The sequence below is a fragment of the Saimiri boliviensis genome, chromosome 18, assembly GCF_048565385.1.
Source record: "Saimiri boliviensis isolate mSaiBol1 chromosome 18, mSaiBol1.pri, whole genome shotgun sequence".
Taxonomy (NCBI): Eukaryota; Metazoa; Chordata; class Mammalia; order Primates; family Cebidae; genus Saimiri; species Saimiri boliviensis.
This window is the reverse complement of record NC_133466.1, coordinates 4,815,001-4,841,191: the sequence shown is the minus strand read 5'-3', so window position 1 is coordinate 4,841,191 and position 26,191 is coordinate 4,815,001. Positions and strand designations below refer to the sequence as shown.

Sequence of the window (26,191 nt, the reverse complement as noted above, 5' to 3'; positions counted from 1 at the left end):
CAGCGCTGCGTCAGTGAGGTCCTGCACCTGAGCCACACACAGGTATTCATTCAAGTCGCATGGAGTTCCAAGGCCGGTTCCTTGATCGCAGTACTCACATTTCAGAGCCACACAGGTAGTACTGGTCACTGGTCGCTGTTAGTGCAGAGCCTTCCAGTGGCCGAGCCACTCGGAGCTGCCCCAATGCCAGCCTCCCCCAGAATCTATTAGCAATGCTGATTCTCAGGCCCCACCCAGACCTGCTAGATCAGACTGTCAGGGTGATGGGGGAGAGGGGGCAGCCACCCGTCTTCACAGCTCTCCCAGGATTTGGATGGAGCTCGAGTGTGAGGACCATGGTCTGAGTCATCTGGAGAGCGTGGTGAAAATTCAGTTTCATTTCTGTGGCCAGATCAAGTAGTTTCATTTCTCTCCCTGTTTGTTTGTGACGGAGCAGGGGAGGGAGTGGTTCACACGCCACATAAAAATGAGGCGGAAGAAAGGGGAGAGAGGACTTGCCGGGTCTCTGTCCTGAGCCTGCCGCGGTAAGAGCCGGGCCAGTGCGGGGAGGGCTGCTTTCTGTCTGGGGCACGGCAGATGCGCCTTTAAAACATTTCCCGAGTGACATGACGTCTGCCAGGTGAACGTGGCTTGTGCTGGGAGGCAGGAGCGGTGAAGATAAGATTCTGACGCTGCCTCTGGTGTGAGATGCAGAAAGGGCCCATGCTGGCTTCAGCCCACAGCAGCCCTGTGCACAGAGAGAGGCTCTGGAGGGGAAGTGGCTGGCCCTGGGGGCAGGGTGGCTTCTATCCTGATCTGGCCAAAGGTGGTGGTCTTTAGGACAGCTTTGCTCAGTGTCCTACAAAGTCTGGGGGTTAAGGAGCTTTGTGCCCCAAAGCTGTCTCGGAGGGCTTCAGGTATTCCTTCTCTTGTGGTATTTGTGATGCTCTGACATGACTTTGGTGACGGTGATATGCTGGGAAATTGGCTGTCATGGGGAGGGGAGGGGCAGGGCAGGGGAGGGGGTGGTGCCTGATTTCCAGCATTTGCGGATTCTCTGTTCTCATGGTGTGAATGCTCCCACAGTGGCCAGTTCCCAGCAGTAAGGGCCAACTCCAGCACTCTAGCCCACTGCACCCTAGATCACCTGTACTCTGGGGGCTGAAGTTCATTTTATAATTGATACTGAGCAGAAAGGAGACATGGTGGTATCGATGACGCCGTTTTTTTTGTTGTTGTTTTTTGGGGTTTTTTTTTTTTTTTGAGATAAGGTTTCGCTCTGTTCCCCAGGCTGGAGTGCAGTGGCGTGATCATGACTCACTACAGTCTCAGACTCTCAGGCTCAAGGGATCCTCCCACCTTAGCCTCCCGAGTAGCTGGGACTACAGGTGCGCGCCACCACACCTGGTTTTTATTTTTTCTGTAGAAAAAAAGCACCCAAAGCCCCAGGATTACAGGAGTGAGCCACCCACTCGGCTCTGATGACACCTTTTAAACACTGTTCTTTCTTGTTTTGTGTTTAGAATGTTGTCTCTAGCAGTTTAAAAAGAGCTATCTGTCCTCACACCCTCTTCCCTTTCACTCTGCCCTACTTCCCACCCCACCCCACCCCCGAAGCACTTTTGACTCCCTTGGCATGTGCAATCTTCTTTTTTTCTGTCGTCGTTTTCTTTTTTGAGACAGGGTCTTCCTGCTCTGGTTCCCAGGCTGGGTGCCATGGTACCATCATAGCTCACTTCAGCCTGAAACTTCTGGGCTCCACTGATCCTCCTGCCTCTGCCTCCCATAGCGCTGGGATTACAGGTGTGAGCCTCCACCCTTGGCCAGGATGTATGTGAGCTTTATTCGGGTTTGGCCCTTGCCCTAGAATGCAAGCCCCCCCCAAGGATCTTTGTCTGCTTGACTCACTAAGTGTCCCAAGGACTTAGTGCTTGGTAATATCTTTGAGTGCGTGAAAAACAAGTGGTCTTGAAAAGGTGAGCCCTGGGAGGTAAGGTCACGTGCAGTGCCTGCGCTTGGGCAGCCAGGACCCTGCGCTGTGTGAGTGAAGCTGGGGCTGGAGCAGAGGGGCACAGCAGAGTGGCCCCCAGTGCCCGGGACCCTGCAGAGCTCTCGGACTGGTCACATGCCAGCCATAGTGGCTGTGCCCGTGTGGAGGACACAGCTTGCCTTAGACTTCAGCAGGCTCCACCACATCTCGCACAGCCATTTCCATCTTTCCCAGTAATGGTGTTTACAGGATCCGGGCAGTCTCAATCCAGCTTCCAAACTCAGCAGGGAATGTGTGCGCTTGTCCTCAAATCTCAGCTCTCTGGGGTGCAATGTCAGGTGTGGCTCCGAGAGAGCGCTGGAGACCCGATTCCCAGCCCCAGGCTGGGGCCCCCGCGAGGCCCCCAGCATCTCCCCATGGCCCAGTTGCCTCATCTGCAGGACAGGCTCCCTTGAGAATTTGGGGAGCTGATAGACCCAAAAGCGTCCTGGAGCCAAAGGCTGCTGCCCTTGTTGGGGCCATCAGAGAGTGTCAGTCATGAATCCACCATGACTTCTGATCACCTCTGCCTGGACCCCCTCACCTCAGCGCTGCCTGGGCTCCGTAACCGCCAGCTTCCGGAGCCTTCCCCCGCCCCGAGGGCCGTCCCAGTGACGCGCCTAGAGGGAGAGGTTTCTCTTTGCAAAGCGCTCTGTAGGGAAATTGCCTCCCCTTTGTAGTTAGAGTTTTTCCTACCCCTCAATAGACATCAATACCGTGACCAGGCTGCCCTTTCCACCGTCCTGCTGGGGCCCCTGAGGACCCTGGTGGAAGATGGACTGAGCACATCTCAGGCACTGGGGAGGCACTGGCTCCCCAAACGTGGACGCGGACAGTGTGGGGGCGGGGCAGCGCTGCAGGAGCCTGGGCCTCGGGCTGATTTTCTTGCTGTGCTTTCAATCACTACCCACATGTTACGGATTGAACTAGATCCCCATATTAGGGTTCTCTAGAGGGTTAGAGCTAATGGAGTGTGTGTGTGTGTGTGTGTGTATGTGTGTGTATATGTGTGCATGTGTGTATATGTATGTGTGTGTATGTGTGTGTATATGTATGTGTGTGTATGTATATATGTGTGTATGTATATGTATGTGTATGTGTGTATATGTGTGTGTATATATGTATATGTGTGTATGTGTGTATATATGTATGTGTGTATGTGTGTACGTGTGTATATGTATGTGTGTATATATGTGTGTGTATACGTGTGTATGTGTGTGTATATGTATGTGTGTATGTGTGTGTATGTATGTATGTGTGTGTATATATGTGTGTATGTGTATATGTATGTGTGTGTATATGTATGTTTGTGTATGTGTGTGTATGTGTGCATATACATATGTATGTATGTGTATGTGTGTGTGTATATATGTATGTGTATGTGTGTGTGTGTGTGTGTAAAGGGAAGTTGGTTAACTATTAACTTACAGAATCACAAGGTCCCACAAGAAGCCATCTCCAGGCTGACGAGCAAGGAGCGCCAGTCTGAGTCCCCAAACTGGAGAACCTTGGAGTCTGATGTTCGAGGGCAGGAAGCATCCAGCACAGGAGACAGATGTAGGCTGGGAGGCTAGGCCAGGCTCTCTTTTCACATCTCCCTGCCTGCTTTATATCCTAGCTGTGCTGGCAGCCAATTAGATGGTGCCCACCCAGATTAAGGGCAGGTCTGCTTTCCCTGCCCACTGACTGAAGTGTTCATCTCCCCTGGCAGCACCCTCACAGACACACCCAGGATCAGTGCTTTGCATCCTTCAGTCCAGTCAAGCTGACACTCAGTATCAACCATCACACTCCCCAAACGTACATGTTCACATCCTGACCTCAGGACCTCTGAGTGTGACCTGATTTGGAAGCAGGGTCTCTGTGGGTGTGATTAAAAGTGGGATCGTTCTGCAGTAGGCTGAGCTCTAGTCCAGCGTGACTGGTGTCCTCATAAAAAAGGACAATGTGTTTGTTGGTTGTTTGCTTTGTTTAACTTCTATTTTAAGTTCAGGGCTACACGTGCAGGTTTGTCACATGGACAAATTGTGTCATGGGACTTCGGTGTACACATTATTTCATCACTCAGGTAATAAGCGTGGTACCCAATAGGTAGTTTTTTGCTCCTCTCCCTCCTCCCACCCTCTACCTTCAAGCAGCCCAGGTGTCTCTCTTTGTGTCCATGTGTATTTTAGCGTTTAGCTCCCACTAATGATGGCGAACATGTGGGGTTTGGTTTTCTGTTACTAGGTGAGTTTGCTGAGGATCATGGCCTCCAGCTCCATCCATGTTCCTGCAAAGGACGTGGTCTCATTCTTTTTTACGGTTGCATAGTATTCCATGGTGTATATGGACCACATTTTTTTAATCCAGTCTACCACTGATGGCCATTTAGGTGGATTCCACGTCTTTGCTCTTGTGAATGGTGCTGCCATGAACATTCATGTGCGTGTGTCTTTACGGTAGAATGGTTTCTATTATTTTGGGTATATAATACTGGGTCAATGATAATTCTGTCTTAGGTTCTTTGAGGAATCACCACACTGCTTTACACGTGACTGAACTAATTTACACTCCCACCAGCAGTGCAAAAGTGTTCCTCAAAAGGAGACATTTGGATGAAGGCACGCAGAAGCCCACTTCCCACTCCTCACTCAGCCTGGACTTGTCTCAGTCCCCCCTGCTCACCTCTCGCACGCACACCCTCACTCTGCTTCGGGATCAGTCACCCTGCTCGCCTTACACACTGTCACACTGCTTCAGGATCAGTCACCCCACTGGCTCCTCACACACACACCCTCGCTCGGCTTCAGGATGAGTCACCCTGCTCACCTCACACGCACACCCTCACTCTGCTTCAGGATCAGTCTCCCCGCTCACCTCACACACACACCCTCACTCTGCTTCAGGATCCGTCACCTGCTGGCTTCTCACAGTCACCTGTGAGAAGGACCGTGACATCATGTGAGATTAAGGGCCGCTCTGATTGACCATAGCGTTCGGCGCTCAGCCTCCCACAGCCAAGGCTAAGGGAGGAGAGGGCAGTTGTTCCTCTCACTCTTGAACAAGAGGGAGCTCCTGGATTCACCGGGAGAGCAGATTCGACTAGCTGGGGCTTCTGCAAGGTAATTCGTTGTGACTGCATATTAGGGAGATTAATACAATCTTAATACAATTTCTTATGTTAAGGAAATTAAATTCATGGATATATTCTTGAGTGCAATTAAACAAACAAAACGAAGAGCAGAGACCTTCTCCAGGGGATCGTACTTTCTGTTGACAGTGCTGGGAGGCAGGCAGGACCATGTTGAGTGGCTGTTTTGCAGGCACTGATTCCACCGGGGAACCAGAATCAGATGGAAATGTTGTAGGACAGTGTTCAATGCAGAATCATCGCCAGCTAAACCTGGAAGGCGCAGCGCAGCCTGCTAGTGTGGGAGCTGCAAAAAACCAAGTCCCTTCTTGTTTCCCGATCAGAAGGAGGGACTTCACAAGCTTCATCCTCTGAGAAGAAAGGATCCCCTCCTGTTTTCTTACTGATTTTCGATTTATCCTGAATGCATGCTCCTTAATCTCTAGACGCCTGGCCTGTTCACCCCTTGAAAATATTTGGCAGCCCCCCGATTTCACAGCTGCCTTGAAGTTGACAGCAACTCCAAATCGTGCAGCTCAGCAGTACGGAGTCATTTGTCACACGAAGAGCTGGCCATCCCGCTCAGCTGGACTCGCCTCCTGTCCGGGTCCCCTGCATCTTGTCAAGGCCTTGCTGTCCTTCCTGACCCATCACCCCCAGCCTGGCCCGCCGTCGCCCCGTCCTGGGTTCTGGCCTCACTTTGTTCCTCATCTTTGTCTTAACTCTTAACTTCGGTGTCCCCTGCGCCCTGACGGCTGCCTCGTCTTCCCCTTTCTCTTCTCTCACCAGCTGTCTTCTTGGTTTTTCAGTTCCTCTCCCTCAAGACCTGCACTTTGTCTTCAAGTCACAGTCTATGGCTCCCATGCTCTGCATTTGTACCAGGCTCCAGAAGCTCCCACATGGGTCAGAGCCCTGGAGAGGAAGCCACCGTGTAGTGCAGTGACTGCTGAAAGCAGAGGCCTGCATCCATGAGCCTCGTGAGCCCCCCACCTCCATTCCCTCCTGCCTGTGTGCACAGCCCGCGTCCCCCTGTCCATGTGTCACCTGGCTCTTCCGTGTGGTCTCCGTCAGCCTCCAGGGGCACCCAGCCAGCCCACAGGCTCCCGAGACAGTCGACTCATGCAGAGGCGCTCTAGCTATTTCTGAAGGTTGTGTAGGGAGACAGATGGTTCACCAGGCACACGCCACACAATCCGAACCCTGCACTCGTTACTCAACAGGCCTGTGTCTGGAAACCCTCCCTAAACTGCAGTGGGGAGGGGGCCTGAGGGGCCTCTGATCCCCTGCATGTCAGCCCTCCGCTCACTCCCGCCTCCGCCCTTCACAGCCTCGCCCCTGCAGCTTCTCAGCCCTTTGCTTTGCAGAGCAATCTGTGTCCGGCCCCTGTCCTCCCAAACTTGCACAATCAACTCGTGGTGTGCTTAGCAAGGCCCACCCTTCCTGAAAATGAGGGTGAGGGTGGCGACTGTTTTACAAATGTTTAAAAAAGAACGTGAAAGGAAGAATATTGGGCTTCACAAAAGGACCCTCCTTTCCCTTGCTCTCTCTGCCATGGAGGGGAGGAAGTTGAAGCTGAGCTGTCACCTCCCATCAGCACTCGGCTTTGTTCCTGGACCCCCGGCTTCGTCACCAAGGGCATCTGGCTCTAACTCTCAGCCCCTGAAGGATGTAGTGTCTGGGAGTTCAGACCCCAGGCAGACGGGAGGAATGAGGCCGCCTGAGATCTCAGCTGCTCGGGCGGGTGCCACCAGGCTCACTGGGGTGCTGGGTGCTGGCCAAGCCCTCCTGTACTCCCTGAGAAGGTCTCCACAGGGGAGGGAGCTGTTCGTGCCAACTTTAGATGGACTCACCTCTCGGTGATCCCATAAAACTGCTGCCTAGCCCTTCTGCCTTAATGGATTGCACATCAGATTACTTTTGATGAACCCAGCACTGGTTCTGAAAACAGGAAGTGCTTTCAGCCCCGATGGGAGGAGAAGGGTGCAGGAGGCCTGTGGAGCTGGACCTCTGGGACTGAGGCTGGAGGCTGAGTGGCCACGGGGCTGTTGACACAGCCCTGGTCTTTCCTCCCAGTGAGTGGCGGCCCCGGGTGGGGCTGTGAGCCCAGGAGCCGCAGGCTCTGCTGGCAGGTTCACCCGTCTGAGCTGCAGGGGGAGGATATAAGACCGGGTGGGAGCTCACTGGGAAAGGTTGAGACAGAGGGTCCGAGTGAAGATCCCACTGCAGAGAGGGGAGTCCAGGTCTGGGCGGGGCAGGTTTTTGAGTCCGGCAGAGTAAGCAGTCTCTGTCCCAAGGGAGGAGAGCTGCTGAGAGCCGCTGGGCCAGCAGCGGGGCGTGCTGTGCTGGCCTCAGAGCTTCTGAAACGGGTCTTCCCGAGAGGTGAGGTGCCACTCTGGGGCTGCGGCACCCTAAGGCCTTTCCTGCGGGTGCTGGTGCCCAGCAGCGTTCAGTACAAAGCAGGGCCACCCCGCATGGGGTATGATGCCGCACCCAGCACGGAGCCTTCCAGTCAGTCATGCTCCTCTCTCCACAACAGCATGTACCTCCCCCCGACCCCTCCACCACCCGCCCCACGGCTGTGCAGCGAGCAGGGACAGTCCCATCAGTACTGTCTGGGAACTTCCAGGGAGCCTGCGCCCCCTCAGCCTGCCTTTAGCCAGAAAAGATTCCAAGCTCTGCTCTCTAATCTGGAAAGCCAATGTTTGTATTTGGGGATTTTCTCGCTAGACTCGATGAAGGTAATAAAGCAACAGGAAGTGTTCTCCAGAGCTCGGGCACCGACTTGCATGGCCAAAGCTGGGTGGTCGTCCATCCCACCATGGCGGGTGGGTATAGGTTCTTTTCCTGGGCTTTGTCTTTCCAGCCAGAGCAAGGGAGAAGCCTGTGATAGCCCTAAGTCAGAGACTCTCAAGTTCGTTGTTGGAACCTGTGGCTCTAACTTCCAGCAAAGCTACTTCTGTGAAAGCTGTGAAGAGCAGAGGAAATGGGATGGGAGAGGATCTGACTCCTGCAGTTGTATTGCTAGGAGCCCCCAAAGTACGATGATGGTCCTCAGGCCAGCATGGAGGTGCATTGGCACCATGTAAGGAAAAGGGCACTCACATGGGACTGTTGGGGTGTGGCAGCGTGGGGGTGTTGGTAAAGTTTCCCATGAGCTCTGTTGCAGCAAACAGCGATGACCACTTTTGTGGCAACTTAACAATCTTGCCTTCATGCACATGGATTTTTCTTCATGTGTGTTTCTCTTACAAATGGTTCATGTTTACATAACGGTATTATGTGAGTAGAGAAGAGTTAGAAGGCAAAATCATGACTGTTCATGAGAAATTTAAGTATGTGGTAATATTGCCTTTAGTGAAATTGAGAGCAGTTCTGAAGGGATGTGAAGATCATCAAGGTGCTCATAAAGGGGGCAGGTTTGTTCCCCTCAGGCCCCCGGCCCTGCTGGCTGTGTTCTATGGTAAGAGTGATCACGGCAGCCTGTGTGTGCCTGGGCATAGGAATACTTATTCTATGGATCTTAAGGTAATTATGTGTCACAAAACATGGCCTGGAATTCAGTACGGGAATACTCATGATTCGTGTGGTTCCTGGGGTTGGAAATGGGTGGCGAATCCAGCAAGAGGCTAAACTTCCGAACGGGCTGAGTCACTGTTTTGGTCTGAAGGAGGGAGGAAGAAGACAAAAAAGCGAAGTCATAGAACATGGTTGCAGGATTGAGATCTGATCCTGAAAAAAAGAGAATAGCCATGAGTATAATGCTTAAAAATACGAAGAAATTCACGGTGGTGGAAGTCACAGTACGTTCAATCATTATCTGGCCTCACCATCTCGAGTGGAAGCTGTCCACTCCCAAAGCCGTCTGCTTGGTCCATAGCTCTTAGTTTTTGCACCTGGAGGCTTTGTGGCTGGTCTCGGATTGAGGGCATTTGTGTGAGCTGACCCGCTGGTCTGGGTTTGTTGCCTGTTTCTACCGACTCGTGAGCACTTGGGCCAACACTTTGGATCTTGACTGCCCTGGCATTTGTTAGGACCTGAGATGGTTCCTTCCAGAAAGGACTGAAGATTTTTTGCCTTGAGGTCTCTTCCAGTAGACCCAGACCAGGCTGGAGGTCAGAACAAGTTTGGATGGCATTTCCTCTTGCTGGCATCTCCTCTTGCTGGCATCTCCTCTGGGCACGAGACTTGGTGTGTGAGGTGAATCCTTGACAGTGCTTCACTGTGTGCATGCAACGGAGCAGAGTCAGGCCTTGCTGGAGTTACTCCTGGTTGCATACAGGATCCTGTTATGATCCTGTGGGACGCTAGACTCAGTGAGCCCTCGGAGATGGTCACACCAATAGCCTGTTATATCCTCAACCTAGGCATTAAGGAGTAATCTTCCGCATTCAGATAAAGGCCAAGACTGCATGGCCAGTAAAGCCGTGGCAAAGCCCAAAGCTCAGAGAGATTGAGGCCGTTTTATAGTCAGGCAAGCTCAGCTTCAGCATGGGAATGATTCTGTATTTTTGAAATACTGAGGGTGATTCGTGAAGTGTCCGTGTTGGAAGAAGGACCCCCCCCCAAGGACAGTGAGTCCCACGGTCTTTTTACAGGAAGATAGGTATTGTCCGTGCTGAGAATAGAAAGTCTAGCAAGACTTGCAATCCTGAAGCCATGGCTCTGGACCCTGTCTCACCTTTACAGTCTTACTTGGGTTATATTGGTTGCAGATATGACTCTACCGCTTTCTGAGCCAATTCCAGAAAATTTCCTGACCTATATGCATTGCGTGTAAAACTTAATTTACCTTTTCCATGATCCAAACAATTCTGGAGTAACTTAGCTAGGAAGGATTGTGGTGCTCACAAGCAGGTGTCCTGAGATGAGCAGATTCCACCTTTATTGAGAAAGCATTTTTGAGCTTGCCAGTATTACTTGTCAGAAGTTTGCATTGATGATTATGAGTCAGTTATAAATGGATCCAATTTTCTTTCTGAAAGTTTGGTGGATGGACATCAATTACTATTTTAGAACTATAATATAGTATTTACAGCATTATTTTTTTTAGCATGAAGTCAGTAAAGACATTGCCCTCGACTTCTGGGATGGCCTCTGAACTATAAGCTTCTGCTTTAGAATCTGATATCCCCTCTGGATGTTGAGTAGTTTCCAATAAGTTATTGATCCCTCACTAATTTTTGATGGGGACAATGACAGATGTCGTGAGTCCTCTGTGCTTCTGTAGAATCCCCAAATCATGAGCAGCTGCAAATGCCATCTTATCTGCTCTCTGCATAAATGTTTCCTTTTTTATTTCTTAATGCAGCTTGCAGTCAGGACTACAGCTTTGCCACTGGATTATAGCTCACCTTAGGAGACAGGACACTTTGATGGGTGCATGACAGTTTCCTATATGGGAAATGCTTTCACCATTTTTATTGTTTTTTCCTCCACAGCCTTTATTAAGCTCCTACTGTATGCCAGGTACTCTGAGCTGCAGGTACAGCTGTGAAAAAAAAAAAACAAAAAAACAGGTAAAAATCCCTGCCCCGCCCCGCTTGGGGGCCTTATGGTGTCTGTGGAGACAGGAAACAGGCAGAATCCATCAGGAAAGATATCGTGCAGATGGTGGGAATGCAGCTTTTGACTGTTGCCTCCCCCATCAGATTGTCAGAGCCAAAAGTGGTGGCAATGTGTCCTGGCTGGGTGTCCAGAGCCCGACACACAGCAGGCGCTCAATAAATGTTTATGGAGTGAATGAAGACTCACACTAACAGGAACTGTGGCTCAGAGATGGGGAGGAACCCAATCAGGGGAGCCGTGGAGCTCAGGCAGATGAATTGGGGGTGGCAAGAGGGGTGTCTGCCAGGCCCAGGAGCCCCAGCTGTCTCCAATGCACTGTGAGACTTTGAGTGCACCGCACCCTCTCTGTGCTTTATTGGGAGTAGGCACTGGAGAGCAGTGGTGAGACTGGTCATTAGGATGAGGGTGTCCTGGAGGCCGAAGCCCACACCCGCCGTGGCCCTCCAGGCTCCGGGCAGTCACCAGCCCGAGGCCCTCCGGAACTGTGCGGCTCCTCCTCCAGCGGCTCTGGCCACAAATCTTCCGGCTCTCCCCAGCTCCTCTCTGCTCTCAGCACCACAGCCGAGATTAGCAGACTTGTTGACCATGGCTTCAAAGCATCCAGAATCCAGCTGGCTCTCACCACCCCATGCAAACAGCCATGGTTTGCGAAAGGGCATTGCCCCTGGATTTGTCTTTTAGAGCCCCCCAGAATAAAAGGAGGACTTTAAAGGGGCCCTCCGAAAAAGGGGTGTCTCTGCCAGGCTCAGCAGCCCTGCCCTCCCAAGAAAGGGGGTGGTGAGAAGCCTGGCATCCCTCTGCAGAGACCAGCGCCACGTGACAGCATTGGCACTGGCGTCCAGCCTTTGCACCACACGTGCCTGGCTTGCTGCCGAGCCTTCCTATAAGTAATTGCACCGAACCCTCCCACATCCTCAAGGGGAATGGTCAGCCCCATTTTCTAGATGTGGAAATTGACACACAAAGAGATTTCAGCACATGCCCTGGGTCCCAGGGACAGCCCTTGTGGTGGACGGCCCCAACCCTGCTTTCTAATTCTTTACCCTGCACCCGGATCGGGGGCCTTATCGGCGGGAGACGGAGCTGCCGCCTGTGGAGGACGTGCTGCCTAAATGTCGCCCAGCCCGGCTTCTCACCGAGCGGAGCCTCCACACAGGCGTGTGGTCCCCGGCAGCAGGAGGAAGGTCCTGCTTGTGAGCAGGGATGGGGAAGGCCCCCACACAGACCCCACGAGGAGGGCTCGGCTCCATCCTGCGTGGACCTTCTAACGAGCCACGCGGAAACATGTCCATCGGAGAGCTGGGAGAAAGGGAGGTGGTCCGCAGGCTGCTGGGGTGGGAGGTGGCCCCAGGGACTGGCTCCCCACTCCTCCAGGCTGCCATGCTGAAAGCCGGCAGGTGCCCACAGATAGCAGATGTGGCAGGTTGCTTAAGGGAGAAACTCTGGATGTGAGATCCAGTCGTACAGAGCCTGAGCCTGTGCCCTGGCCTGTCTGTCCCAAAGCCACAGGACTCTGGCCATGCGTAAACCTTCCCTCTTCTTCATGCCCTCCCTGGCCATGGCTGTGTCATTTATCGTACCTGGTCTCCTTACCCACATGAATGCCCATCACACCACTCTCCAGCTCAGAACCCTCCAGAGGCCTCCCACACACCCACGTGGCGTGCGAGCCCTCGTCCTCCCTCTTTTTCCCCAGTCTTCCCATCTTCCCATTTTCACCATCTTCCCATTCCCTGGGCTCATTCTGACCTCAGGACCTTTGCACATGCATTTCCTCTGCAGGGGAAGCTGCTCCCAATTCCTCCAAGCCTCGCTCCTCTGCCCATCCCCGGGCACACCCTCCAGGGGGCACCTAAGTTACCCTTACCCCAGAATCTCAAACCCACCGCCTGTCTTTCCCCAGACACTCCATCATCACTTGGAGTTCCTTGTTGGTTAGTGTATTTGTTTTGGCGTTTCCCGGCTAGGATGGTGTGCCAGGAGTGAGGGCTTGGCCTGACTTGGTCACCACGACATCCATGTGGTGGAAAGTGCCTGGCACATACAGATTCATACCCTTGTATGAGTCTGCTCAGGCTGCCATGGGATAAGACCACAGACCGGGTGCTTAGACAGCACACACTGGTTCTCCCACAGCCCTGGGGGCTGGAAGTCCCAGATCAAGGCGTCTGCAGAGCTGGTTTCTTCTGGAGGCCCCAGGGGGAACTGTGCTCTCCTCCCAGCTCCTGGTGGCCGCGGCAGGCCTTGGCATTCCCTGGCCGGGGCTGCAGCACTGCAGTCTCTGCCTGTGTCTTCACAGGCTCTTCTCCCTGTGTGTCTCTGTGTCCCAAACCTTGCAGCTGGGGAGACAGAATCCATCAGGAAAGGTACTGTGCAGATGGTGGGAATGCAGCTTTGGACTCTCGCCTCCCCCATCAGATTCTCAGCACCAAAGGAAGTGGCAGAGTGTCCTGGCTGGGTGTCCAGCGCCCGGCACACGGCAGGTGTGCAGTATAAATGCCTCCGCCTGTCTCTGATGAGGACACCTGGGGTGAGATCGAGGGCCCACTCTAAATCCAGGTGATCTCATCTCCAAACCTTCACCTTAATTACATCTGCAAAGAGCCTTTTTCTCACAGCAAGTCATGTTCCCAGGCTCAGGTGAACATCAATTTTGTGGGGGCTGTGGGGACACCATTCAGCCTCCTAGATCCACCTCACTGCTAGAGGAAAGGGGGATACCGTGCAAGCCAGAGTGTGGGGAGCTCCTGCCCGGAGCACAGGCCTGGCTCTGAGTCCTGGCTCAGGCGTCACCGGCCCTCCGGGTTGTCAGTTTCTTGGCCCTGAAGATACAGATAAGGCGCAAATGTGTAGGCTTGCCGTGACAGTTAAAGGTATGTTTCAGCCCAGTGCTGCCTATAGCTGAGTGCAGGCCACAGCCTGAGCACTGGGCCCGACACGTGCTTTTCCCACACTTGCCCCGTGCCCGGCCAAGCCTGGTGTGGGGCCAGGTCTGGCTTCCAGCAGGCCCAGAAGGTGCTGCCTGTCATCTCTGCACACCTAATGGTTCTCCTGCCTGTCCTGAGCCCCAGAGGCCTGATGCCATGTATGGCACAGACCATCCGAGGTGACAAAGGAGACTGGTGTGGTGGCTCGTGGCGGTATCCCCAGCTCTTAAGATGCTGAGGGGGACGGATTGCTTGAGTCCAGGAGTTTGAGACCAGCCTGAGCAACATGGCAAAATCCCATCTCTACCAAAAACAAACCAACCAACACTAGCTGGGTCATGGTGGTGCATGCCTCTAGTCCCAAACACTCGGTACGCTGAGGCAGGAGGATTGCTTGAGTCCAGGGAGGTTGAGGCTGCAGTGAGCCCTGATTGCACCACTGCACTCCCCACTGGGTGACAGAGTGAGACCCTGTCTCAGGAAAAGAAGAAAGAAAAAGAAGTAACAAAGGAGGAACACTGAGACTCTCCACTGGGAATGTGGAGTCCGCTGCCCCTGTTCCCCAGTGCCAGGCCGGTAGAAATCCTGCTCGTGCTCTGTGGCTGCCAAAAGCCCCTCCTGCAGTCGGGGGCCCTGCACTGGACCCCTGGACTCTGCCTCTGTGTGTAGGGGGTAGGTTGTAGGTGGGGCGAGGAGGGGTTGGCAAAAGAGCCACCTCAGGCAGGATTTCCTGGTGGCATGTGGGCCACTCTCCCTCTTGTGTCTTTGCAGAGCTTGTCAGGAAGATCGGACGTGCCAAGTAGCAGAGAAAGCATCCCCCAGCTCTGACCAGGAGACAGCACATGTCTAAGGCCCGCAAGACTTGTCCCTACCCGAAGATAAATCGATTTTCTCCCCAACCCTACTTGAACAAAGAAATGAATTTCTTCCAGCAACAACCACCGGCATTCAGCATGGGGCCAAGACAAACGATGTCTGGCCCAAACTGGCAGCAGGTGGAGAAGGACGCTGCTTTCGTCGCCAAGAACTTCAACTTTCTCAATTTGAACAATCAGCCACCACCAGGAAACAGGAGCCAACTGAGGGCAAAGGTAAGCCCAGAGGAGGGACGCTCGGAAAGGGGACATTCTGGCTGCCAGTGCAGAGGGCTGTCACGTAAGCCCACCACGGTCACAGAACCTGCCAGCCTGCTCCTCCTGCACAGCTGGTGTCCCCAGCTCTCCCGGTCACGTCCAAGAAGGATTAGGAATGTACACAGACTCTCCTGCGGCAAGGAGCTGCTGTGATGTGGGTCTGGGGGTTCTGCATGCAGGGGTCCCCTTCCTGGGGCTTTTCTTCCAGCCTCCTCCACAGCCATCATACCGCCAGCTCACCACTCACCACCCTCGCTAGCTCTGCAGCCCCCAGCCCAGCCCCTCTCCTCTCTCTGGCTGGGAGCCTCTGCCTCATGGAACTTCTTCCCAACTCAGGGCTCCCAGCCCCTCCCCGGGAGGCATGCCCTGCACACCCGCAGCCAGATCCTCCCAGCTGCCCCCGAGGCCTCAGCAGGAGAACAGAAGGGCCTCTGCCAACAGCCACCTTCTCGCCTCCTGTCTGCACCCCAGCCCAACATCAGAGCTGTGCAAACGCTGCCACGCTTCCCCATGACACTGGGAACCCCTCAGGGTCAAGGCAGTGGCATCTGTTCTGCCCTCCCCAGGGGCCCGAGCACAACCTGTTCAATCAGTACGAGGAGAAGGTGCGCCCCTGCATCGACCTCATCGACTCCCTGCGGGCTCTGGGTGTGGAGCAGGACCTGGCGCTGCCGGCCATCGCGGTCATCGGGGACCAGAGCTCGGGCAAGAGCTCTGTGCTGGAGGCGCTGTCAGGAGTCGCCCTTCCCAGAGGCAGCGGTAAGTTCCAGTGGCCCACCTTCCCTCTAGAGCAGGCGGTGCCACCTGTAAGCCACGAAGCTTCCCCAGGCACCAAGGGGTTTCAGAGACAGGTCTCTAGGACAGACCTGCCTCTGGGACAGACACCCCTCTGGGAGAGACAGGCCACTGGGAGAGACAGACCACTGGGAGAGACAGGCCACTGCGAGAGACAGGCCACTGGGAGAGACAGACCACTGGGAGAGACAGGCCACTGCGAGAGACAGACCTCTGGGAGAGACAGACCACTGGGAGAGACAGGCCACTGCGAGAGACAGACCACTGGGAGAGACAGACCACTGGGAGAGACAGGCCACTGCGAGAGACAGACCACTGCGAGAGACAGGCCACTGGGAGAGACAGACCACTTGGAGAGACAGGCCACTGCGAGAGACAGGCCACTGGGAGAGACAGACCACTGGGAGAGACAGGCCACTGCGAGAGACAGGCCACTGGGAGAGACAGACCACTGGGAGAGACAGGCCACTGGGAGAGACAGACCACTGGGAGAGACAGGCCACTGGGAGAGACAGGCCACTGCGAGAGACAGGCCACTGGGAGAGACAGACCACTGGGAGAGACAGACCACTGGGAGAGACAGACCACTGGGAGAGACAGGCCACTGCAAGAGACAGACCACTGGGAGAGACAGGCCACTGGGAGAGACAGGCTACTTACAGACAGACCACTGGGAGAGAAAAGTCACTGGGAGACAGGCAACTGGGAGAGACAGGCCACTAGGAGAGAGAAGCCACTGGGAGAGACACACCTCTGGGAGAGAGAGGCCACTGCGAGAGCCCCAGGAGGGCAGCTCCTCAGGCTTGATGGCAGAGGGCCAAATGCCCCATACACATTTAAACAGCTCTCACTGCCCCTGTGTCAGTCCGGGTGCAGGGGCCTTGCTGTCTATTCCTAGTAGTCTTTGTAGGAAAGTAGAAGCATTTCTGTGATCGGGTTAAATCGATAAGTTTTAGGTGACAGGCGAAGCCTTCTGAAAGAATTCTCTCAATGTTTTGAAAGCCTCTTATCTAGGATCATGATATAAGATACCTTTTCCTTGGAAAAACAAACGTTTACACGTCTATGTAGAATGTAGAAGTCGTTGAATGTTTATAATTTAACAAAATATTTATGAAGAAAAATTATAAAGGCGGTCCCCTCAGAGTGGGTACTGGAGAATGTTTAGAAAGAGGTTTTTACAATGGGGTAAGCAAGGCATGGGGAAGCCTCCAAGGAGCGGGTGGGACAGGAAGGGGAGCCGCTTCCAGAACCTGGAGAAGGCCGGTGTGCAGGGGTCCCGGGCGGGCGGGAGGGGGCGGTGGGCGGGCGGCGGGGGGGTGTGGCGGCAGCAGAGAGTGCCCAGCTCCTTCGCTTCCTCCCTGGCTCCCCTCTCCTGCCTCTGCTACTCATTTCTCAACCCAACCAGAACCCGAGGGCGGGCCGGAGGCATCTGCTAGAGGGCTGCCCGGACCCCACAGAGCCACCTGCCGCAACCTCAAAGCCACAGTGCCCTTCCCCTGGCCTCCCTGCTGCTGCCTGCAGCCTGATCCTTTAACCAGTGTGTCCCGTAAGATGCCCGTCAACCCCGGGCATGAGGCAGGAGAGAGTAACAGTGTGTGTGTGTGACAGCCAGTCCTCCTCTGTGCTCTGGGATCAGCATTTGGGGCAGGGAGACTACAGGGTGGAGACTCTGAACGTCAGAGGGCAGGCATGGGACCCCGGGTGAGTCCCCTAGTTGGAAGATGGGATAATACCTCCCTATAGGCCACGGGACAAAGGATGTGGGTTCTCTGGGCTTCACAGCAGGAGCGTGAAGGCCCCCACCCCAATGAGCTCAGCACTGCTCCCACCTTTCCTGGGTTCAGTGGCATTGGAGGATCCTGCCTCAAAGGGACCGTTAGGATTCCCCTTGCCCCTCCTTCCAGATGTCCAGCTTCTCCTCCAGGCTCTCGCTGCCTTCTTCCCACTCCTTGAGAGGGGTTCCATGGCCCTGGGGTGGGTCTCACTGCTCCACATTCTGGCTGGCCCCCATCCCCCACCCGAGCCAGGGCTCCCCACCAGGATAATTGCAGGGCCTGGGGCAGACACCTGCCATGCTGACTCCAGCCACAGGAAGAAAGGGGAGCCTGGATATGTGCCCGAGCTCCAGCATCCGCTTCCTCACTTACAGGGCAGCATGCTCAGGGCTGCAGCTGTGACAGGGGACTGCGGCTACGGCCACTTGCTCACGTCCACCGGAGCTCAGGGTGCTCACTCAGGCGGCGAACACTTCGCAAGGACAGCAGCACCCCCAGGGCCCTGCGCCTCTTTGCACCTGCTCAATTCGACCCCCTCACTTACTACCAGGCCCCAGGGAGAGCCAGAAAGCTCAGACGAGGTCCTCATGGGGCAGGTCTTAGGAGGGAAGGGCCCAGCGCCACTTCTTTGAAAGGAAACTGAGGGTGTTTGGGGAACCTCTCGTCCAGGAATCGTAACCAGGTGTCCGCTGGTGCTGAAACTGAAAAAGCAGTCCCATGAGGCGTGGGCCGGAAGTATCAGCTACCGGAACACTGAACTAAAGCTGCAGGACCCCAGCCAGGTGGAGAAGGAGATACACAAAGGTGGGCCACGTTGTTCCGAGGTTCAGATCTGGCAGTCGCTCCTCTCTCTTCCTCGCTTCCTTCTCCTCTTCCTCGAGTCCCTCCCACAGTGACCACTTACCTCCCAGACAGCATGGGGCTGCCCCCATTGCTGTCACCTCTACCATCCCTCCAGGTCCTTGTCCAGGGCCCCTCTCATCGAGCCATCTCATGCTGAGCACCCACTGGTGACTTTCCTTGGCAGCCCGCAGTCCACGTGGCTGGTCTTGCCCGTCCTCTCCCGCTCCTCCCCCAGCCCCGGCTTTCTCCACTCCACAGGGAACTCACCCTGTCTTCCTTCCAGGCTTCTCCTCTTCACCTGCCCAATCCCCACTCCATCTTTGGATCACTGGTCACCTGCGCCCCCTTTAGAAGTGCTGCTGCAGGACCCCTGGTCCCCCCGCAGCTGCCACAACCATGACTTGTCTTCCTGAGGCTCAGCTCTAACCCTGGCCAGCTACCTTTCCACTCAGCACCCCTCCAAACACAGACCCTGCTCGTCCAGTTGTGAAGCAGGTTTCTCGATGCTTGTTCTTGGCCATGGCTGATCAGAAAAGGCTCAGTTGCTCCCGGAGTCCACAGCCTTGTTCCCCGAGGGGCCCTAGTGGCCAAGTCCCTTGGAGTGCACTGGAGCCTCTCACACTCCCTAAAGGCTTCTCCCCTGTCCCGCCTGCATGGCCCATCCTGGACTCAGCCAGGATAGTTGGAAAAACTACCCTGAATGTACCAAGACCCCCTGTAGGGAGGAACCCAGTCCATGGAAGGCCTTTGGTGTTACTGAATGGCAAACGCAGCGTCTGAGTGGGAGGCCTCTAGATGACCTCATGAGCTCAGCCCTTTCCCAGAGAACCCCTGTCTGCCTGAATCAAATGGCTTTCTGGAAGGATCTCTTCCCAAATAGAGAGTCCTGACCCCAATATCAGTGTTCACCCCTCTAAAACCGTAGCTGCCGGATACCCTCAATAGCAAATTTCCTAACTTCAAATTGCAAAGGTTCTGTACCCCGGCTGTGCCCACCACAGCCACACCAGTGCTCCCAGTACATCTTGCAATGTTCGCTGACATCTTTCTGGAGTCCCTCCAGCCATGAGATCTGTGGGGCAGGGCCAGGAGAGCTGTCTCTAGCAGACCAGCAGCACTCCATGTGTGCCGCCTTGGTAAAGGTTTTGGGTGAGAATGAGCAGTGAGCAAACCCAAGCCATCTTTAGAACAGCATCTTGGAACCCCCCCACTGCTAGTGGGCATGTAAGCTGGTGCAACCACTTTGGAAAACCATCTGGCAATCTCCACTAAAGCAGTTGGCAGGAGGCACACTTCCTTACCTTGGGACTTCTCCGTAGCTACTTAGCGTCCCTGTGACATGGTAGGCAGCTTCCCCAGGGCTGGCCATCCAAAGGAATCAAGCAGGAAGCCATGATCCATTTAGGAACTGGTCACGCACGGTGACCTCCACTGCATGTACTCGTTAGAAACAAGCCCCTATGTCTAGGCCACGCTCATGCCTCCACCTTTTGAAGGGAGGAATGTGGAAGGATTTGTGGACATATTTTAAAACCACCACAGCATTCACTGGAAAATGCTGAGGAGCAGGAAGAAAGGGAACAGAACGCATCCACAGTCCCATTGCTAACACCAGTATGTTTTCTTCTCGTCTTTTGGGAAGTGTAGGTCTGTGCGCCTGCATATTAAACAGCCATCTCAGTGGCTTCTGAAATCCCTCTGCAGGCTTCTCTGAAACATTTTCTAAACACCAGGGACCCACCGAAGCTCTCAAACCCTGGAAAGAAGCAGTTGTTACCTTCAGTAACTGCTTCTTCGCAGGGATCATTAAAGAGGGCTCAGGGTTTCTCCCCTCCTGACCTCCACAGCCCAGAACATCATGGCCGGGAATGGCCAGGGCATCAGCCATGAGCTCATCACCCTGGAGATCACCTCCCCTGAGGTCCCAGATCTGACCATCATTGACCTTCCCGGCATCGCCAGAGTGGCTGTGGGCAACCAGCCCCGAGACATCGGACTGCAGGTAAGCCCTTCTGGAATTTGGGATTGGGCTTAGCTGAAGTAGGGGAGAGGTCAGAGGTCCCCAGGGCCTTGGTGCACCTCCCGGAGTGAAGCTTTACACTGAGGGGTAAGGAAGGAGTCTCAGGTAGGACCCGCCCAGGTGGGGCCTCATGCCCAGGTTCTGACTTGGACTTCACAAGTCGCAGTAAAAAGAGAAGCGGACTCCGGGGAACTGGCAGGCACACGGGAGTGCGCAGCCTGCCCAGTCACTCAGGACTGTGAGCCCGCTGTGAACAGCTGTGCTGACAGTCAAAAGAGGGCAGACATTTGGATTCTACCTGAAATCTGTCCTTTTTGGCAATATTTTTAAAATGAGTGTTACGTAAATCAGAACATGGACTGCGGTCCTCTGGTCGGGGCAGGAGAGGCACGGAAGAGAGGGAGGATGGCCGGGCAACAGGGACACATGTGAGCCAACAGCAGGGCTGTGTCTTCTAGCCAACAACCTACCTATCTAAATATGAGGCCAGGCATGGTGGCTCACGCCTGTAATCCCAACACTTTCGGAGGCCAAAGCAGGAGGATCACTTGAGGCCGGGAAGTCTAGACCAGCCTAGGCAACATAGTGAGACCCTATCTCTGCAAAATATAAACAAAATTAGCCGGGTGCCATGGCGCATGCCTATGGTTCCAGCTACTTGGGAGGCTAAGGTGGGAGGATCACCTGAGCCCAGGAGGTCAAGGCTGGAGTGAGCCATGGTTGTGCCACTGCACTCTAGCCTGAGTGACAGAGAGACTCTGTCTCAAAAATAAATAAATAAATAAACCTGAGGTTGCCTGAAAACATAGTCCTCGCTCAGGTTCCTGAATCAAATGTTGTCCAAAAACACCTGTGCACACCCTCTGTTTGAGCTGGGCCGGTCCCCAGACCAGCCCTGTCACGCTTTGCCAGTCCAGCTCATGTGGAAGTCAAGGAGACAGTGGACGCCAGGGCAGGGGAAGGTTGGGGAGATGAGGCCCTGCTGTACTAAACCTGAGGCCACTTTCCTGGCTCCTTCCATTTTATGGGAGACACTGGCAGTGTTGATAACCCAACCACAACCAAATTAAGGGGTGATAGGTCCAAGAGCCTCCTGGGTGGGGCCCCCACTAGCTCTGCTGTTTGGGGCAGAATCTTGGTTAGCGGGCTTATCCTTTCTTTTTCAACATCCAAATCACCATTCTCTGTCTCTCTGAGAGCAGGGTAATTCGCTCATATCCCTTGCTGAGTTAAGTGACGAATTCCATATTTCTTAGCCCTCTAGGAGGGTGATTGATTCATCCATCAAATTGTGGGATTTCTTAGAGACTACAACAGATCCTTGGGTGATGATATGGTTTGGCTCCGTGTCCCCACCCAAATATCATCTCAAATTGTAATCCCCGCATGACAGGGGACGGACCAGGTGGCAGGCGATAAGGATAATGGGGGTGTTTTCCCCCATGCCGTTCTCATGATAGTGAGGGAGTTCTCCTGAGAGCTGATTTTTTGTTTGTTTGTTTGTTTGTTTGTTTGTTTGTTTTTGAGATGGGGTTTGTTCTTGTTGCCCAAACTGAAGTGTAGTGGCAAGATCTCGGCTCACTGAAACCTCTGCCTCCCAGGTTCAAGCAATTCTCTTGCCTCAGCCTCCTGAGTAACTACAATTACAGATACCCACCACCAGTCCCGGCTAATTTTTGTTATTTTTAGTAGAGACGAGGTTTCATCACTTGCCAGGTTGGTCTCAAACTCCTGATCTCAGGTGATCCACTAGCCTCGGCCTCCCAGAGTACTGGGATTACAGGCATGAGCCACCGTGCCCAGCCTAGCGGATGGTGCGAGAGTGTGGCACTTCGTGCTCACACACGTCCCCTCCTGCTGCCTGTGAAGAAGGTGCCTGCTCCCGCTTTGTCCTTCCCCATGATTGTAAGTTTCCTGAGGCTTGGGAGCCATGCTTCCTGTTAAGCCTGTGGAAGTGCGAGTCAGTGAAGCCTCTTTCCTTTATACTTACCCCGTCTCAGGTAGTGTTCTTTAGAGCAGTGTGAGAACAGACTAATAGAGGTGGGGTCAGATCACACAGCTTCCTCCTGCCACCTCATCCTCTCCTCTGCAGGGGATCCATGTGATTTGGTCTGAGACAGTTTGATCTCAAACAGTTTCATCAAAAGCAAGTGGGTTGAGGTGGCAAAAGTTTTCCATTGTTTTAAATATTGGGAGAAAATGTGTGCAGTCTCTCAGCTTTTCATTTCTGTTTCAGATTTCTAAAGGGCTTTGTTCCTCTGCATTCTTTCATTTCTAATTTTCAGCTCATAATTACAACCATGCACCCTATGGGGCTGGTCAGTCCCTAACAGTGAGTTACGATGCACGTTGTACAGTGTGCCCGGTTACCAAGCCTTGTCCTGGTGACCAAAAAGAATTCTATCTGAAAGGGTGGCAGTAGATGAAAACACTGCCAAGTGAACAAGAGAAGTATTTTATAAAAATTAATTAGGTCCCAGCTACTCGGGAGGCTGAGGCATAAGAATTGCTTGAGCCTGGGAGGCAGAGGTGGCAGTGGGCAAAGATTGCACCACTGGACTCCAGCCTGGGCCACAGAGTGAGAATTTGTCTAAAAAAAAAAAAAAATTAAAAAAAACTAATTAGGAATAAAATGTCCTACCTTAAGTTTCTTTTGTTTATTGAATTCTTGTTTAAATCATTACAAAGGAAGGGATTTTGTTATTGACGTTGTCAAAGTAGAACATGAAGAATGCAGTTATTTTGTGCCCCATCCCTGTAAACATGGAGTATATAAACTGCAAGTGGTGTTCTGTGAGTGTGTGTGTGTGAAAGTGTGTGAGTGTGTGTGAATGTGTGTGTCTGTGTGTGTATGAAAGTGAGTGTGAGTGTGTGAATGTGTGTGTGAAAGTGAGTGTGTGAATGTGTGTGTGAAAGTGTGTGTGAATGTGAGAGTGTGTATGTGAAAGTGTGTGTGTGAATGTGTGTGAGTGTGTGTGTGTGAATGTGTGTGAGAATGTGAGTGTGAGATAGTATGCGTGAGTGTGTGTGTGTGTTCCTCCCTGTCTCACTGTCTTATCATTCGTACGTTTACTGGAGTAGCACTTCTAATTTCTTTTAAGAATTTTTCCTTTGTACTCAGCACTTAGCTAACTGGTTGGCACAAGAGGCTTAGCATTTGGCCTCAACATGCCTTCCTCACTAAACTTAATCTAGCTTTTGATTTAAAGCAATAGACAAGCAACTTTTCCTTTGCGTCAAAGGAAGGCCACAGATGGCTTGGCTGTGTCCCCACCCAAATCTCATCTTGAATTGTAGCTCCCATAATCCCCACATGTTGTGGGAGGGACCTGGTGGGAGGTAATTGAATCATGGGGGCAGGTTTTTGCTGTGCTGTTCTCATAATAGTGAATAAGTCTCACGAGATCTGATGGTTTTATGAAGGGCAGTTCCCCTGCACATGCTCTCTTGTCTGACACCATGTGGGATGTGCCTTTGCTCCTCCTTGGCCTTCCGCCATGATCTTGAGGCCTCCCCAGCCATGTGGAACTGTGAGTCCATTAGACTTCTTTTTCTTTATAAATTTCACCGTCTCTGGTATGTCTTCATGAGTAGTGTGAGAACAGACTAATATAGCCACTCTACTAAGAGGCCACTATAGAGCTATTAATTGGCCTAATTGCAATATTGTTGTGTCTCAGGGAATAGAGAGAGGGAGAGAGACTGGATAACTGTCAGAACATTTATTAAGCTCTCCATCTTATATGGGCATGGTCCAAGCACCTCAAAACACATATAATAAAAACATCTAAAATTGATGATCGCATATCACCATAGCAGATATAATAATGAAAACGTTGGAAATCACACAAAAATTGCCAGACACAGAGGCAGAAAGTGAATATAAGCTGTTGAGAAAAGTGGCACCAGTAGGCTTGGTCACCTCAGAGTTGCCACAAACCTTTGATTTGTTTTTAAAAAAAAAAAAAAAATCTGCAAAGCACAATCAAAGGAGGTCTGCCCCGGCATGCTCCCTCCACATCTGAGCCTTCCCAGGTATAAGTGCCACCTTCAAGAAAGAAAATTATGTTTTCTTAGAGCAAACTGCATGGGAGAACAGGGTCACAGGAGTTTAGAGGGAGCAATGAAAATTGTCATTGTGGCTGTGAGAGAATTGGAGGGTGAAGGAGCAGGGGGTAAGAACTGTTATGGCAGGGGGAGAATTAGGGTCGAGACCAGCCTGGAAATCCGCCCCCAAACATCTCCTTCTCCATCACCTTCCCACCCTCCTTGGGCCCCTCTAGTCTGTCCTAGACCTCTATCCCATAGATCGGGCAATCCAGGTGCCACAAGCTCCCTGGAGCCCCAGGGCCCTGCCCTACCCAAACTGGCTGAGGCCTCCAGGTGGCCCCAGGAAGCCACTGTTGGGAATTCCTCGATTCTTTGACATTGTCCTCCCGTAGCATCCTGGGCTTATGAAAGAACATCCTCCTCCATGTTCCTGGAACTTCAGCTCTCATGTGGCTCAGGAGCCTGACCTCCTCGGGACGTCCAGGGGTGTCCAAAGGAGAGAATACAGTCATGGGTTCTTAGTTTCTGTTTTTGGTTGGGCCAGTAAAGCCCCTTCCTCATCCCTTGAGACAGAAACCAAAAACCACGGCTTCAGGCTGCTAAAAACCTAAAACAAAACAGAGCAACAACAAAATGCAGCAAGTTGGACGAGCTTAGTCGTAGACTCAGAGCTTCCTGCACACAATCATGTTCCTTTCTGGAGTCCCGCCGCCCTTTCCCATCATATTTTTTTGTCTCAAACTCTTCATTGTCTTTGATTTCCAGAGGCACTGCCAAGGTCATACTGCTGGTCATGCGTGCCCTGCCTTCCCCACCACTTTTCTGAGAACTCATGGAAATCTTAGCTCCCCCAGCAAGAACACATGTGTCTTTCATTTCGTTGCTGCTGCTCATGCCTCGCCTCCATGTGAAAGCTGATTAATGCTCATAAGGAACGGGGCGGGTTCCATTTGTCTCCCCAGACTGTCCTTGTGAAAGGCCTTTCTGTATCCACAGCCTTATTGTATGGCTCCGCCTGCCCAGCAATGGGCGCTTGGCAGAGTTCACCCACCAGTTGTGTTGGTTTTCAAATGCAATTGATCATTCTCTCCTTGTTGAAAGTCTTCTTCACTGGCATCTGGGCACATTGACTCTGTTCTTTCTGTCCCTCCCACGGGTCTCTCCTTAGCGGATTCTTACATACTTCCCGGACCTTCAAATGGCGCAGTGCTCTAGAGACCCCCTCTGCCCATTGAAGCCTCTCCCTAGTATCTCCCTGGTCTACAGTCCAGTCTCATGACTGTAAATACCACTTCAGCAATTCCTAAATCGTTATTTCAAGCCCAACTCTCTCCCCTGAAATCAAGGCTCCTATCTCCAGCTGCTGATTCACCATCTCCCCTTGAGCATTTAATCAGCACAGAAACTCAGGGGGTCCAAGCAACACCTGATCTTCCCCCACATCTGCCTACCCCACAGACATCCCCATCTCAGGAAGCGGTCAGCCCTAACTTCTCTTTTCCTCTCACATGGCACGTCCAGTCCACCTACAAAGCCTACTGGCTCTGCTTCAAATAGCATGCCCAGGCCCATGCCTCTTCCCACTTCTACCAACACGCTCACCCAAGCTGCTGCCATCATGGACCTGGGTCACCGCCTCTGCAGGCCTCCTGCTGGGTTTTTCTGCCTCTGCGCTTCTCGGCAGTACCCATCCCAAGTGTGTTCCCAGCACAGCTCTTGTGTTTTAAGGCACAAGTCACATGCTGTCACTCCTTAAACTTCCCCAGTGGCTCCCATGTCAATCAGCGTGAAACTTCCAAGATCTCATGCGATCCAACCCCCCTACTTCATGGACCACATGTCCTGTCACTGCGCAGTGGCCCCTCGCTCTACAGGGGAGTCTTGAACTCCTGGCCTCAAGCAATCTGTTCACCTTGGCCTCCCAGAGTGCTGGGGTTACAGGTGTGAGCCACAGTACTTG

General features: G+C 53.1%; 1 protein-coding gene across 2 annotated transcripts in view; it reads left to right on the top strand.

Moving 5' to 3' along the window:
* The first annotated feature begins 419 nt into the window (after positions 1-419).
* Positions 420-26,191, top strand: part of MX2 (MX dynamin like GTPase 2) — a 46,438-nt gene continuing 20,666 nt past the window's right edge. For both annotated transcript variants that reach the window (XM_074389242.1, XM_074389243.1), the window contains exons 1-5: positions 420-524; positions 14,384-14,703; positions 15,312-15,504; positions 17,988-18,122; positions 20,009-20,163. In XM_074389242.1, coding sequence (XP_074245343.1) covers positions 14,455-14,703; positions 15,312-15,504; positions 17,988-18,122; positions 20,009-20,163 — 732 coding nt within the window. In that variant the 5' untranslated portion in view covers positions 420-524; positions 14,384-14,454. The remainder of the gene's footprint in view (positions 525-14,383; positions 14,704-15,311; positions 15,505-17,987; positions 18,123-20,008; positions 20,164-26,191) is intronic.